Source organism: Dromiciops gliroides, chromosome 4 (assembly GCF_019393635.1).
Source record: "Dromiciops gliroides isolate mDroGli1 chromosome 4, mDroGli1.pri, whole genome shotgun sequence".
Lineage (NCBI taxonomy): Eukaryota > Metazoa > Chordata > Mammalia > Microbiotheria > Microbiotheriidae > Dromiciops > Dromiciops gliroides.
This window is the reverse complement of record NC_057864.1, coordinates 192754430-192769549: the sequence shown is the minus strand read 5'-3', so window position 1 is coordinate 192769549 and position 15120 is coordinate 192754430. Positions and strand designations below refer to the sequence as shown.

Genomic DNA, 15120 nt, shown 5'->3' with positions numbered 1-15120 from the left:
TTTTTTCTTAAACTTAGACAGCATCCATTTTCTCAGTAAGGAGTTTCCTCACCAGAAATTTCTTGTTCTAATGGAATTACAAGTTTAGGTTGAAAAAAAAAAAAGTATCTACTGATGCACAAATATACAAAATATGTATTGAGAACTTATTGACATGACAATTGACATTGACATGACAAACACTGTAAAAGAGGGGTAAAGAAAAAAATCATGAAACATGGTCCCTTCCCTCAAACAGTTTACAATATAGTTGGAGAAATAGGGCTTACGCACATGAGAACAATGGAGCATTTTCTGAGAATGCAGAATTCCAGGCTGGAAGAGATTCATTAGTCCACCCATTTCAACCCATACCTGAACAGAAATTCCTTCTATGATATCCTCCCAAAACCTTACCAAAAGACCTTCAAATGTTAGGAAACTCATCACCATTGAAGGCAGTTTATTCCACTCTCAGACAACTCTAATTATCAAGAAGTCTTTTCTTATATTAAGCCCTAAATTTGCCTCTCAACGACTTCGATCCATCACTTCTACCAGAAAAAGTCTAGTCCTTCTTCCAAATAATAGTCTTTCAAAAACTAGAGGACAGCTATCAGGGTGCCCACAAGTCTTCTCTTTTCCAGCTCCTTCCACTTATCTCCATTTAGTGTTTATTCATTCACTGAAATGAATAAATTTTATTGTCTTGGTCACCCTCCCCTGGATATTGTCCAGCTTATAAATGCCCTTCCTAAAATGCAGTACCCAGAACTGAACACAATACTCCAGATGGGCTCTGACTAGGGGAAATACAAGACACTTTCCTTGTTCTAGACACTATACCTCTCTTAATTATTAAATATTGTAATAGCGGCTAGAAAGCAAAAGGAACAGGGATAAGAGAAACATTATCACAGGCTGAGGCAATTAGAGAGATATTCATAGAAGGATTGAGACCTGAGCTGGGCTTTGGAGGATTGAGGCAATTTAGAAAGGTAGAGAGGGAAGATTCATCCCAGGCTGGAAGAACAGGAGGAAATAATCAGTCCATTTTAGATGGGTATTATTAAGAGGTCTAAAAGAGTATAAAGTTGGAGAGATAAGGGAAGCGGTGATCTACAGAGATTCTTGAAAGTCAGGTAGAGGAGTTCAGATTCTATGCAATAGGCCACAGGGAGACATTTTAGGCTCTTGAATGGGGAAGTGACCTCATCAAAGTTGTCTTTTACAAAGATTAATCTGGCAGTATTGTGCAAATGAGACTGAAAGGAAAGTAATTAAAATTAGGAAGGCTAGCTTTAAAAAAAAAATGCTGCGGGCAGCTAGGCAGCACAGTGGATAGAGCACTGGCCCTGGATTCAGGAGGATCTGAGTTCAAATTTGGCCTCAGACACTTGATACTTACTAGCTGTACGACCCTGGGCAAGTCACTTAACCCTCACTGTCCTGCTCCGCCCCCCAAATGTTGCAATAATATAAGTGTAGAATTCTAAGAGAAGCATCACTGTGGTGTTTGGCACTTACAAAATGTTTAATGATTGATTGAAAGAAAGAAGGCTAGATTTAGAGTCAAAGGACCTGAATTCAAATACTGACTGATCTGAGGCCAGTTACTTGACTCCTACAGGTCTTAGCTAACCTAGTCCAATCCCTTAACTTTACAGATGTGGAAACTGAGGTCCAAGAGCTATGCTTCTATCTCTTTTGTATTCACCCTCTTCCTTTGCTCTTATCCTATACTGGAATGCCCCCGCAAATACTGAGCATTTAGGCAGGTGAGGGGTTCTTAACCTCTTTGTGTGTTGTGGAACCCTCTTGGCAGTCTGGTGAAGCCTACCTACAGACCTCTTCACAGAATAATGTTTTTAAATGTGTAAAATATGATAAATAGGATTACAAAGAAAACGAATCATATTAAAATTTTTTTTAAAAAATCAACAAGTTCAGGGTTCCTAGGCTAAGAACTCCCACAGTAAGCGTTGAACAAATGCTAGAGTTAACAGATTTTCTATGCAGAAAATCAATGAAAAATTCTAACTTTAGGAAGGCAGTTATTGAAGGCATGCAGTATGCTTGCTAGTATGTTTACTAAGCTAGCAATGTGATAACCCAACCCACTGTCTTGGCGCCTGCTGGATATATGAAGGGAGAGTTCCCAAGGATGTCCTTAAGAATCACTGAAAACTAGGGCAAGAACATAGGCTAGACCTCCCTCATCACAACAATCAATCTATCTAGGTCACCAATACAGAACTGATAGCTGGGGCTATGGATGCAAATCAAAATAGTTGGCCTTAAGTAGGTTAAATGTAACTGTGATATTTGCTTTCATTATTAATTTGTATAAACAGATCATATCATCATGGTGCAAAGGTAAATTTTAGCCCAGTAGAGGCTGACTAAAAGAGATTCCAAATCAATGGGGTCCAAGGACACAAGTTAACACCTCATTAAGTAACCATTAGAATATCATATTACAGGAAATCAACTCAATGCTTTAATAGAATAACTCATAGCAAAGAAATTTGAGTCACATGCAAAATGCTAGGAAGAGAGAGGAAAGATTGCCTTTCCAAAGAAGTAGGATGTTGGATTCTTCACCAGCTGTGTCCCCCCTCCTCCCCCTTAATTGTGGCAAGAAACAGGAGATGGTGTAGAAAGCTAGAAGGCTTTTAGGAAACCACACCTGAGTTTCATATTCTGTGCCCTGAAGCAGATCGCACTCTTTCCCAAGAGAAGTCTGATGAATCAGCATCTGGAACTTGTCTTTAGCAGTCAGGACATAGATTCAACTTCACTATACCCACTGTACTTTTGCATTGATTCCCAAACTTTTTGACAAGTAGACTGGGTAATTTTCTGCAAATTCCACTCTGCCCATAAATAGGAGGTGCTTAGAAAAAAAGTCTCATGAGCCAAGATAACTCATTCAGCAGGGAGCCAAGGGACTAAGAACAAGTTGGTTGCTCTACTGCAGGCATTCAAGCCCCGTGAGATTACCTGGATACCTGACCTTGGGTAGCTGTCAAGTTTACCCAGATGAAAGCAGTGTGGTAGGTCACATGATAGACTGTGTGGTGTGGTGAAATGAATCAAAAAACCTGACCTAGAACCTACCTCTGACATTTATTAATTGTAAGACCTCAAGGCAAGCCATTATCTTCCAGTAATTTTATTTGGAAAATGAGAATAAAACTCTTATATTACCCATCTTAAGGATAATTTGAGGGGAGCACTTTGTAAGCCATAAGTTGTTTTAGAAATGTGAGTTAAGGAAAAGGACCTATTTGTACAAAAATATTTATAGCAGATATTTTTGTAGTGGCCAAGAATTGGAAATTGAAGGGGATGTCCATCAATTGGGGAATGGCTGAACAAGTTGTGGTATATGATTGTAATTGAACGGTATTTTGCTATAAGAAATAACAAGCGGGGGCAGCTAGGTGGGGGGGGGCAGCTAGGTGGCAGGGGCAGCTAGGTGGCGCAGTGGATAGAGCACTGGCCCTGGAGTCAGGAGTATCTGAGTTCAAATCCGGCCTCAGACACTTAACACTTACTAGCTGTGTGACCCTAGGCAAGTCACTTAACCCCAATTGCCTCACTAAAAAAAAAAAGAAAGAAAAAAAGAAATAACAAGCAGGATGGTGTCAGAAAAACCTGGAAAGACTCACATTAACTTACATGCAGAATGAAATAAGCAGAAAGTACATAGTTACAGAAATATTGTGTGATGAACAACTGTGAATGACTTAACTATTCTCAAAATTAACAATGATCCAGGTCAATCCCAAAGGACTCATGATGAAAAAATGCTATCTGTCTCTAGAGAAAGAACTGATGTCGACTAAATACAGACTGAAGCATACTATTTTTCACTTTCTTTCCTTTTTTCTTTTTGGTTTGAGTTTTCTTTCACAAAATGGAAATATGTTTTACATGACTGCACACGTATAACCTAGATCAGATTGCTTACTGACCCAAGGATAGAATTTAGAACTCAAAAAATTGCTCTCATGTCTCATTGGGGGAAATGTTTTAAAAATTATTTTATAAAAAAGAAATGTGAGCTGTGATTATTATTACGTATTTATTTTTCTGTCCAGCTCACCTAAATTTAGGCAGGACATGGAATCAGTATGGTAGGCAACAGGTCATATGACAGAATCAGGAAGCCAGCGCTCAACTACCAACTTCGGCATTAAACTTGGGTGACTGTGGACAAGTCACCACCTCTCTGGGTCTTGGTTTCCTTATCCATAAAATGGGAATACTGAAATGTCTCTAATAAATGGTTCTCTGTCAGTTTGGAAACTCTCAACTGTTGGGCTCTAATCTTATCACAGCCTCCTCCATTATCCGAGAACATGATTCATTGTAGATCAGACTTATTGGTTAGCATTTATATGGTGCTTTAGGGTTTGCAAAATGCTTTACAGGTTATCTCCCTGAATTCTCACAACAAACCAGTAGGGGAGAGGGTGGTTATTATTATTATCCCATTTTACAGATGATTTAGACTTAAAAGGAAGGGACTGCAAAAAGTCACTTAGTCTAATCCTCCCTTATTTTACAGATGAGGAAACTGAGGCCAAAAAGTGACTTACTCAAGGTCACACGGGTAGTGGGGGGAGGGGGGGGGCTCGGGGCAGGCTGTGAACTCATGTCCTTAGACTCCAAATCTAGCACTACCACTATTATACTAGGCTTCCTCACTGAGAATTGACAGATTAAACACTAAGAAGCCCAAGTCATCTGTTGCAGATCCAAGGAGCTCCTAACAACTAACAGCCGCCCCCCTCCCCCCGCCCCCCAGCTCATGTACTATAGGATATACTCTGACAAGAGTTCTCCCTTTCTTTCCCACTACTGATCTGTTTTGTAGCTGGCAGTCCATCGTTGACTTTAGTCTTTTTTTTTTTTTTTGAGAGGCAATGGGGGTTAAGTGACTTGCCCAGGGTCACACAGCTAGTAAGTGTTAAGGGTCTGAGGCCAGCTTTTTTTTTTTTAAGTGAGGCAATTGGGGTTAAGTGACTTGCCCAAGGTCACACAGCTAGTAAGTATTAAGTGTCTGAGGCCGGATTTGAACTCAGGTACTCCTGACTCCAGGGCCGGTGCTCTATCCACTGCGCCACCTAGCTGCCCCTTGAGGACAGCTTTGAACTCGGGTCCTCCTGAATCCAGGGCCAGTGCTTTATCCACTGTGCCACCTAGCAGCCCCTTTAGTCTTTTTTAGAAGGCCAAAAGATGCCTGGGGCAGAGCTCAAAGCCAGGAGATGTTGACTCAAAGACCGTTCGAATCTTTATTATGCCTCATTAGCCCTCAGGTGTGATTATGAATCTATTCCATACTGACTCCTCAGGCTCAATAGCCATCTATCTCTTATACCACTCTTTCTCTCAGGTATGATTATTATCCCATTTTACAGAAGAGGAAACTAAGGTTTCCACAGGTTAAATGATTTGTCCAGGGCCACAGAGTGAACAGTCAAGGCAGGATTTGAACCAAGATCTTCTCAATTCCAAATCCAGCACTCTGTCCATTGCACCAGCACATTCCTGGCAATAAAAACTTTGACTGCATCCCCCAATATGGGCATATTTACTTATTTATAAAATATATACATTTATATGGATATGCTAATAACTAGGGGCATTATGAAACATATAAATAACAAAAACATTTAAAGGAGGAGGTAAAGAGAATACTCTTTTATCCCAGAGTCAATAGGGAGCCAAAATAGTTTTTTGAGTAGGGGAGTGGCATGGTGAGTCATCTGCATTTTAGAAAAAAATCACTTTGGGAGCTCTATGAAGGATGAACTGGAGAAGGGGAGAGACTTGAGGCAGGAAGACCTATTAAGAGTCTCTTGGTGGGGCAGCTAGGTGGCACAGTGGATAAAGCATCGACCCTGGATTCAGGAGGACCTGAGTTCAAATCTGACCTCAGACACTTGACACTAACTGTGTGACCCTGGGCAAGTCGCTTAACCCTCACTGCCCCACCAAAAAAACCACAATAAACAAACAAAAAAAAGTCTACTGATATAGACAAGGTGAAGCATGTTGAGCACTTGAGAGAGTCAAGAAGTTGTTGAGTTGTTTCAGTTGTGTTTGTTTTACTCTTTCTGACTCCATTTGGGGTTTTTGTTTGTTTGTTTTTTTAAATTTTGGTGAGGCAATTGGGGTTAAGCGACTTGACCACAGCTAGTAAGTGTGTTAAGTGTCTGAGGCCGGATTTGAACTCAGGTCCTCCTGAATCCAGGGCTGGTGCTTTATCCACTGCACCACCTAGCTGCCCCCTAATTGGGGTTTCCTTGGCAAAGATACTGGGGTGGTTTGCCATGTCCTTCTCTGCTCATTTTACAGATGAGGAAACTGAGTCAATGGGATGACATGACTTGCCCAGGGTCACACAGCTAGTGAGTGTCTTGAGACCAGATTTGAACTTAGGAAGATAAGTTTACTATACCACCTAGCTGCCCTAATTCAAGAAATGTAGAAGTAGAAATAACAAGATTTGGTAAGATATGTGGGGTGAGAGAAGGTCAAACTAATATTGTGAATCTGGGGAGGATGCTGGTATACTTGGCAGAAACAGGGCAGTTTGGAAGAAGGCGTTGGTTTTAAGAAAAATATAGGTGGCACAGTGGATAAAGCATGATTCAGGAGGACCTGAGTTCAAATCTGCCCTCAGACACTTGACACTTACTAGCTATGTGACCCTGGGCAAGTCACTTAACCCTCATTGTGTTCCCCCCCCTCAAAAAAAAAGACGATGAGTTCACTTTTTGGACAAGTTGAATTTGAGATGCCTATGGGATAACCAGTTTGAAATGTCTAATAGGAAGCTGGTGATGCAGGAGCAGAGTTCAAGAGAAAGACTAGAGTTTATAGATCTGGTCATTATTTGCATTTATAGCATAATTAGACCTATGGGAGCCACTGAAGTTACCAAATGACAGACAGAATAAAAAGAAAAAGGAGGAGAAGGCTCAGAACAGAGCCTCGGGGTATCCCCATAGGGAGGGAGTAGGGCAGGATTATACAACAAAGGGGACTCAGGGGTTGTCTGGTAAGAGGAGAATCAAATGAGACCAATGTCACGAAAACCCAGAGGAGGGAGTATGCTTAGAGGTGAAGGTAATCAACTGTCAAATACTTCAGGGAAGTTAAGAAGGTGGAAGGCTGAGGAAAGACCTTTAGATTGGCAATTAAAATGGTTTCAGTTGTAATAAGGGGTAACTATATGGTAATGAGATCTGCACCCTTTCAACCCATTTATGCCTGTTCATCCTTTCCCCAAACAAAAAGGCAGGGCTCTTTTGGGTCACTGTCCTGGAGGGCAGAACTTGGCCCTTTAGGAGTGCTTCTGCAGCTATGAAGTAATCTGGGTTATATATAGGGGTGGGCATTTTGTGGGAGAGGAAGGATTTCCTAAATGATACCTGTGTAGCTGATGTCATGGGTACCACAAGGTTGGGGTTAGATTATAACTACTCCAAGGGCTGACATCTGGCTCAGAAGAAGAGAGACTGGAACGAACCTGGCCGAACCTGGCCGTTGTGGAGGAGGAGGAGTCAACCCATCTTCCCACCCTCCTACCAGCTGATCATAGGGCCACCAGGGTTATGCCACTGTTCTCTAGGGAGCCCCACCCCTTTCACTTTTTTACACCACAGTATAGGTTGGACTAGGTAACCCAAAAGGTCTCTTCCAACTGGGATTCTAAGTATCTTGCTCAATTGCAAGTTCAGCATTAGAAACTTCTGCCAAAAATGTATGCTTTAGGAATGGATTGTGTTCCAAAACTTTACTTGGAAATCAGTTATTTTGAATTTGGAATGCATTTTTATGGAAATAATTTTATATATGGCTGTTAGGATTTCTGGTCAGGCTACAGAAAATCAAAATAACCTACATGTAGGTGGGTGGCGCAGTGTATAGAGAGAGTGCTGTGTCTGGAGTCTGAAAGTCTCATTTTCCTGAGTTCAAACCTGACCTCCGACACTGACTAGTTTGTGTGACCCTGGTTGAGTCACTTAAACCTGGTTTACCTCAGCTTCCTGTAATATGACCTAGAGAAGGAAATGGCAAACCATTCAGTATCTGCCAAGAAAACCCCAAATGGGGTCATCAACAGTGGAACATGGCTGAACAAAACAAAGTGAACAGGGGAATTATATAACTACAACAATACTAGACCCTACACACCCCTAATGTATAGATGTTTCTATGGGAAGAGTATTCATAATGCCAAGAACACTCCCTAATTTTCCCCTTCCCTGCTTCCTACCTCAACTCTCCTAGCAGGAGCAAAGACTTCCCCACCTCTATCTCTCCTTATGAGAGGCAATAGGAACAGAGACCATCCTATCTCCAAGTCATGGAGGAGGAACTTAAAATCTATTTGGGGGTCAATTACACTCACTTGTCTGAGGCTCTTTGGCAACTTAAGAATTAAGAGCTAGATAAGATAGTAAACTGAATGAGCACGTTTGTGCTGAGGCAATGCGGAGAAGCCCCCTCAGCTAGTGAATGATGTAATCTCATATAAAGGGGGCTAATATGTCAATTTATTGAAACAAAAGAAAAAGAAAGCTGCTAATTATGTACCTCTTCTTATGGTCCAAAAAAACCAGAATCTTAATAAATCAAACGTGTGTTTTCTTCTTGCAATTTGTCTGAAATGTGTTTCTTTTGTCCTTGTCAGAAGAGGCATACTTAATAGAAGTCATCTAAAAACCACACCCTTCCAGCCTCCGTTTGTGCTGATAGCTATTTGAGAACTAGGAAAGACTCAAAATTGTGAATATTTGTCAGCTAACTTAAGAGCACATATAGTAAACCGATGTCTCTTCCTCCTATGGGAATGATCTGATGGTAAATTAAAAAATAAGCTTGATGGATGTGTGAGACTTACCCGCTAGGAAAATAAATAGCTAGCTGCATGAGAATTGTTATTACAAATGAAGAGTTGGATTAAGGATGGTGGTAAGGGGAGCAAGGAAAGGTGGAAAGAAATTCAGGAGGAGAGGACAAGAAAGAATGATAGTAAATGTAGCCTTGAAAGCTTAAACCTGACATAAGACTTTTGGGACACCCTGTATAACCAGCATTGAAATTTAAAGAGGTAAGATATAAAATGAAATCCCAGGATTAGGAAAAAAAAAAGTTGTTCCTCACCAAAACCTTTCCTAAACTACCTTTTCAAATGAAAGATTTTTTTATAAATTATAAAAGTATTTTATTATTTTCCAGTTACACGTAGAGATAGTTTTCAACATTTTTTTAATAAGATTTCAGTTTCAAATGTTTCCCCCTCCCTCCCCCCTCCCCAAGACAGCAAGAAATCTGATATAGGTTATATATGTACAATAACATTAAACATATCAAATGAAAGATTTTTTTAAAGTTATTTCTTATGTTTAACATAATTGTGCATGTATAACCTATATCAGATTTGCTTGCTGTGTTGGGGAAGAAGGGAGAGAAGAAGAAAAATTTGGAATTCAAAATCTTAGAAAAATGAATGTTGTAACAACTATTCTCAGTAATACAATGATCCCAGTACAATCCCAAAGGAATGATGATGAAGCATACTATCCACCTCCAAAGAAAGAACTGATACTGATTGAACATAGACCGAAGCATACTGTTTTTCACCTTCTTTCATTTTTTTCTTTTATTTAAGTTTTCTCATACAAAATGACTAATATGGTAATGTTTTACATAACCTTACATGTATAACCTATATCTGATTGCTTACTGCCTCAGGGAGGGGTAGGGGAGGGAGGGAAGGAGGGATATCATTTAGAACTCAAAACTTTAAATAAAAATATTTATTATTATTAGAAAAGAAAAATGAATGCTAAAAGCTATCTTTAATTGGGAAAAATGTAATTGGGAAAAAATACTATTAAGTGAAAAAAATCATAGAATCTGCTCCCCCCAAATAAAAAAAGTTATTTCTACCATAGAGGTTATTTAGCTGAAACATATATAACATTAACTAATTTGAATGTCACTGAATGCTACAATAGGGTAGCAGTTTCCTCCAGAGAGTAGGAGAAGGAAATGGCAATTAGATGGCAGAAAAACAAGGAGGGAAGTCAGCCCTGCTCCTTAACGTAATGGCCCTTTGGAAAAAAGCAGAGATCTGTTAATGCAAGGTTGAAGAAGCCAGGAGGACAACTAGGTGTGAGTAACTTGCTTCCCCCCACACACACACACACAATTTTTCTAGGGATGGGGAGGAAATATTCCTGGAAATTCTTGCCTAATTGCTTGGCCCTGTGGAGGTCTTCTGACTCTGGTAAGTAGCCACAAGACAGTTGTTTGAGTCTAATATATCTCAGGCTTGCCTTAAAGCCTAAACAATTCGCTGATTATTCCATTATCCACTACATTTGGTGAAAGTTTTTTTAAAAAATCAGTCATTTGAAGCCCAAAGCTCAAAATTATATTGCGAACACCCTGTAATTAGGAAATGAAATGCAATCTAGTCCATTACAAATCCTTCAGCAAAGTTCAGAGTTTTAAAGAATCATAAAATCGTTTTATTTTTAAGAATCATTCTTCTGTGGACAGCTGTACTAATCTTTGCCAGTCAATACTCACACATTTGGAGAGAGATTTCAAAATGGAGTAGCATTTTAGCAGCTCAATCCATGCTTTGATTCAGGGTTTGGTGGACTAAAGGCACGATTCTCTTCCATCCCTTCCATTCTTCAAATCAACAGAAGCTGAGAACATTTCCATACAGTAATAATAGCCTGTCCTAACTACAGAAATCCATCTTCACTGGGATAACATCTGGCTGGTATTACCAGAATAATCCTCATTCTTTGTTAGATAAATGCTTTGGGAAATAACTTTGACTAGTTCCCCCCATTCATGAACTGGGAGTAGGGTTGGGTGAAGGTGGGAGCCACTCAAAGCCCCCTCATTCCCTTCCTTTCTTCCTTCCCATCTCTGTCCTCAGTCTTTTCTGAAGATCCAGGGCTAAGCTATGGCAAGAATGAATGTTCAGATCACCCTAGAAAGCAGATAGTAGAATACTTCAGGCCACACTTCCTTCCTATTCCCTTCCTTACAAAGGTTGTCTAATCTTTGTTAATTTCCTACACGGAAGGAGAAGAATCATCTAGAAAAAGCTGCTGATGTAGATGCTGGCTTTGTACTTGCTCCTCCCTGATGACACCCCACCCACCTTCCATGTCACAAGGCTGCAAATGGTCCTGACCTCCTCACTAGTTCTTGGGGGTGAGGGGAGGGAGAAAGAAACTAAAAATAAATGCTTGGCGCCAATTAATTTACTGTAAAGATCTGCCCAGAATCTGTCCCACGATGTCTCCCCCCCCCCCCCCCCCGGCCTTTCTCCTCTGTGGGTGCTGTCATCAAAGTCAGCTGAGCCCACATCTCCAGTGAAGTCTAGAGATGCTTCCCCCACTCCTTGCAGCTCTCACTCTAACGAAAGAGATGCTGAAACGTGGGGTCCTTATCCTCTCCCATCCCCATCAATCCCTCTTTGCCCTGATGCTCTTTCAGCAAAAGGCCAGTCGCCTTTCCAGATCAGCTTCAGGCGCTGGTCGTCCATGGGCATTTGGACCCAACGAGCACTCTACGTTACACAACGCTCGGACCTGTAGGCCTCCTCCTGCGCAGCACACTCCACCCTGCCAGTCCTCGCATGGATCTGTCAAGTAAGAGGAGTAGGACCCTTTTGGTCTGTGTGTGATTTAATATGCAGAGGGTGTGTGTCTGAGCGCGCGCGCGGATGTGTACGCGCGCGCGCGCTGCGAGGGGTGGTGGCCACGGGATAGTGCCCCGGCCCGGGAACGAACTAGCGGGGCTGTGCGCCAGGGCGCGTGCGGGTATGGGAGCTCCTGGCACGGAAGGAACGACGCAGAGAGACAGCTCCCGCAAGACATAGGGATGGGTTTTTTTTTTTGCTTGTTATTATTAATTTTTTTTGTTTTTTGTTTTTTCATTTTCTCAAACCCTAAGCAGCCTCCCGGAGGTGGAGGAGCACCTGTGACCTTACCCTGGCCAGCCTGGGTGGTCCAGTGTGGCATCCGCGCGTGCCCGGCCCTAAAAGGGGCGTAGTCCCGGCTGCGCGCAGTGGCCAGCAGAGGTTTGCAGTGATCGAAAGCCTTCGATGTTCCCATACGCGGTGGGAAAAGAAAACCCTCCCAGGGAATTTGGGGACACATTCTCAGAAAACCCCGGAAACAGAGAAAAGAAGCACCCATTGTATCCCTGCCATCCCTGCTGTCACGTTGGCTCCTTGGTTATTAAGGGTGGGGGGAGAATCGATTCAACAATAGCCTGCTGATTCTGGAGTGATACAGTCTTGGGGGTGGGTGGGGTGGCGTGGCTCGGGGGAGACACCACCCTTCTCCATCAAACGAGATTTAAAAACCATAGCGGGGAAACACGAACCATTTAACAGGCAGACACAAATCGGCACCATCCCCCGTGTACGATTCCCTAAGGCCATCTCTCCAGCGGCAGCAAAATGTAAAGATTTCGTAGTAGATTTCTCCCCCCTTCTCCCTTTTAGCTATAGCACCACATGCAGTCCTGTTCCCTACAGGGAATATGCCAACGGGATCACAACGGCTTTAAAGGACATGTCAGACTGCAAAATATGGCACCACCGATTTGGAAAAGAGAGGAGGGGGAGAAAGTCCATCCCCTCCCTTCCCCCCCTCCCTCTCACACTCACTCCAGATACACACCTACTGCAGCATCCAGAGGCAAGCCCGTACCGCCATCACGGCCACGGCGAAGGGCCGGCTCCAGAACGGATAGCGCTACCCCGCTGCGGCTAAGCGAGGAGCGAGAACCCGCGAAAGGAAGAGAAAGAAATCCACCCTTTCTGAATGCACCTTGCAGCCCGCAGCCCCGAGAGCGGCGACTGACGTTTGCAAAAAAGCAGCTCGATTTTCCGAGTTACCAAGGCGGGGACTCAGCCGCGGTACTGGACACACACACACACACACACACACACACACACACACACACACCTGATTTTGGGGGGGGGTGAGGGAGTGAAATATAAAAAAAATACCTCCTCCCAAGAAATGTCAATCTCAACATTCATCTGCTTTTCGATTTTTAGTTTTGGGCACGAGGAGAATAGGAATTAAAGACAAACTTGCCATCCATCCATCCATCGACCCCTCCCAATTAGGTGAATCCACTCGACCATAGCCAACATGTCCCCTGAATTCTGGGAAAGAAAGCCGGGTTGGGGGTGGGGACCCTAGTATGTCTTCCACCTGAAGAACCCTTGTGCAGCCAAAGGAGATCAGGGGTGGGGAGGCATTTATCTAGTCGAAAATCCACCCCACGCCCTCCCGAGGGCTGAACGCAAAACGGGAAATCGGATGCAGGTTTCTGGAAGATTGGAGATTTCTTCTTCATCCTCACCCAAACTGCCCCCCTCCCCTTCCCCCACCCCCTCCTTGTCGTTGGCATTGGAAAAAATGCCCCTCGCCCTACTGCGGCAAGTGGTATGGGGGAGGGGGATAGTAAGCCCCCCTCCCTTTTTTCCTCCGAGGTCATTGCAACCGGCGCCCCACCCTATGCATTGAACACCTCGTTACCCAGGTTAATGCAAAAGCTTTTCTGCCTCAACCCCTTTTCCTTCCTCCACACATGCTTCCCTTCACGAGTCGCCAGTGAAATCCAGCCATCCTCCTTCACCCGGGTCTGCAGGCTGCGGGGCTGGGGTGGGTGTCAGGGCTAGTTAAAGGCATCTTTCTCTGCCCACCCGGAGCTCGGCTCTCCAGCCGGAGGAGGGAAACGCCGGCTGCAGGCTGGAGCAGGGATGGAGCTGGGGGGGTGGGGAGCGGGGCAAAGCAGCTTCCCAAAGCCCCTGAGCTTACCTGCTCGGCCGGCGCGAGGCGAGTGCGGAGCGCGGAAAAGGTGGCGGTGGTGGCGGACGCGGTGGTGATGGGTGGCGGAGGATGGTGGGCGGAGGTGAGTGGCGGTGGGCGAGAACGGGCGCGCGCAGCCGAGGATCAGAGTGCGCGACCACGACGCCTCCCCGTGAACGGAGTAACTCAGCAGCAGCAGCAGCGGCAGCAGCAACAGCAGCAGCAGCAGAGGCAGCAGGAGCGCGGGGGCGGAGGCCCAGAGCAGGCAGCAAGTGGAGAGCCGGAGAGTGAGCGCGAGCGCGAGCGCAAGCGCGACTCCCCGCCTCAAGGGCCCTCCCTTCTCCGCCGCCGTCTTCTCCTCCCGCCGCCAGAGGGAGCCCTCAAGCGACCGGGAGCGTGGCCCTCCGGTCTCTCCGTTGCCCCTGCCGCAAGTCTTCTTTCCTTTCCCCCCCGTGGTTCTCTCTTTCCCCACTTCCCACCCTGTGAAACTTTACCCCAACCCCTCCCTCTCCCACCCTAGAGCCTGGGTTCCCCAGCACTGACAGGCGCGCGCGGGCTCGCGCCCCAGCGCATGCGCACGCGCCTCTCTCTCCCACCCCATACACACACCCCCTTCTCCCGACAGCCTGGGGCCTTTGTCTCGTCAGAGGGACCCGGGGGGGTTTTTCCCTGGGGTGTGCTTGTGAGGGGGACGGTGCGAGCAGCCAGCCCTGACTTAGCCCTGACACCCCCAGTGTCACATAAGCGCGCACTGGGGCGGCTCCCTAGGACAGGGAGGACCCCCGTATCCCTCCCCCATCCCTTCTGCAGCCCCAGGTTCTGCTTCGGGCCTAGGCTCGGTCCCACCCACGGTCATGATCACGGCAACGTGTGTTTAAGGGCTGCGGAGGACCCCAGGGTCGCCTACTCCATCCCCACTCTCCATTTTTACAGATGAGGAAACTGAGGTCCAGAAAGAGGTTAAGGGATTGGCCCAAGGTCACAAAGCAGCAGATTTAAAAACATGCTCACGTCTCTCCGCATATTCCAAAAAACCATCACTTGGTCCATCCATTCCTACTAGCTTGGCCCTACATGTCTTCTCCCCCAGTGTGGCTCCTAGAGAAAGCAGTCTACATACAATCGATGCCCTCATTTTTTTTTTCTTTTTCTTTTTTTCCCCCTCATTTTCTTCTTAGTCAGGTGCTCTGAACCCAGGTGCTCTGGCAGGGAATTACTCCTACCCTGCTTTTCCAGGTGTGCATACATACCCCTC

General features: G+C 44.7%; 1 protein-coding gene across 12 annotated transcripts in view; it reads right to left on the bottom strand.

Annotated features, from left to right (window-relative positions):
* The window catches only part of MAPT (microtubule associated protein tau), a 166847-nt gene extending 152540 nt beyond the window's left edge, over window positions 1–14307 (bottom strand). The window contains exon 1 of one of the 12 annotated variants that reach the window (XM_044002566.1): window positions 13875–14307. Coding sequence is in view for 10 of the 12 variants with exons in the window: in XM_044002573.1 (XP_043858508.1) it covers window positions 10600–10633 (34 nt within the window). In the remaining 2 variants the exon portion in view is untranslated. Of the gene's footprint in view, window positions 1–10599; window positions 11347–12722; window positions 12917–13874 lie in introns of those variants that run through there. The other 11 variants (XM_044002568.1, XM_044002573.1, XM_044002563.1 and 8 more) reach the window with 11 other exon arrangements.
* Window positions 14308–15120: the final 813 nt, after the last annotated feature.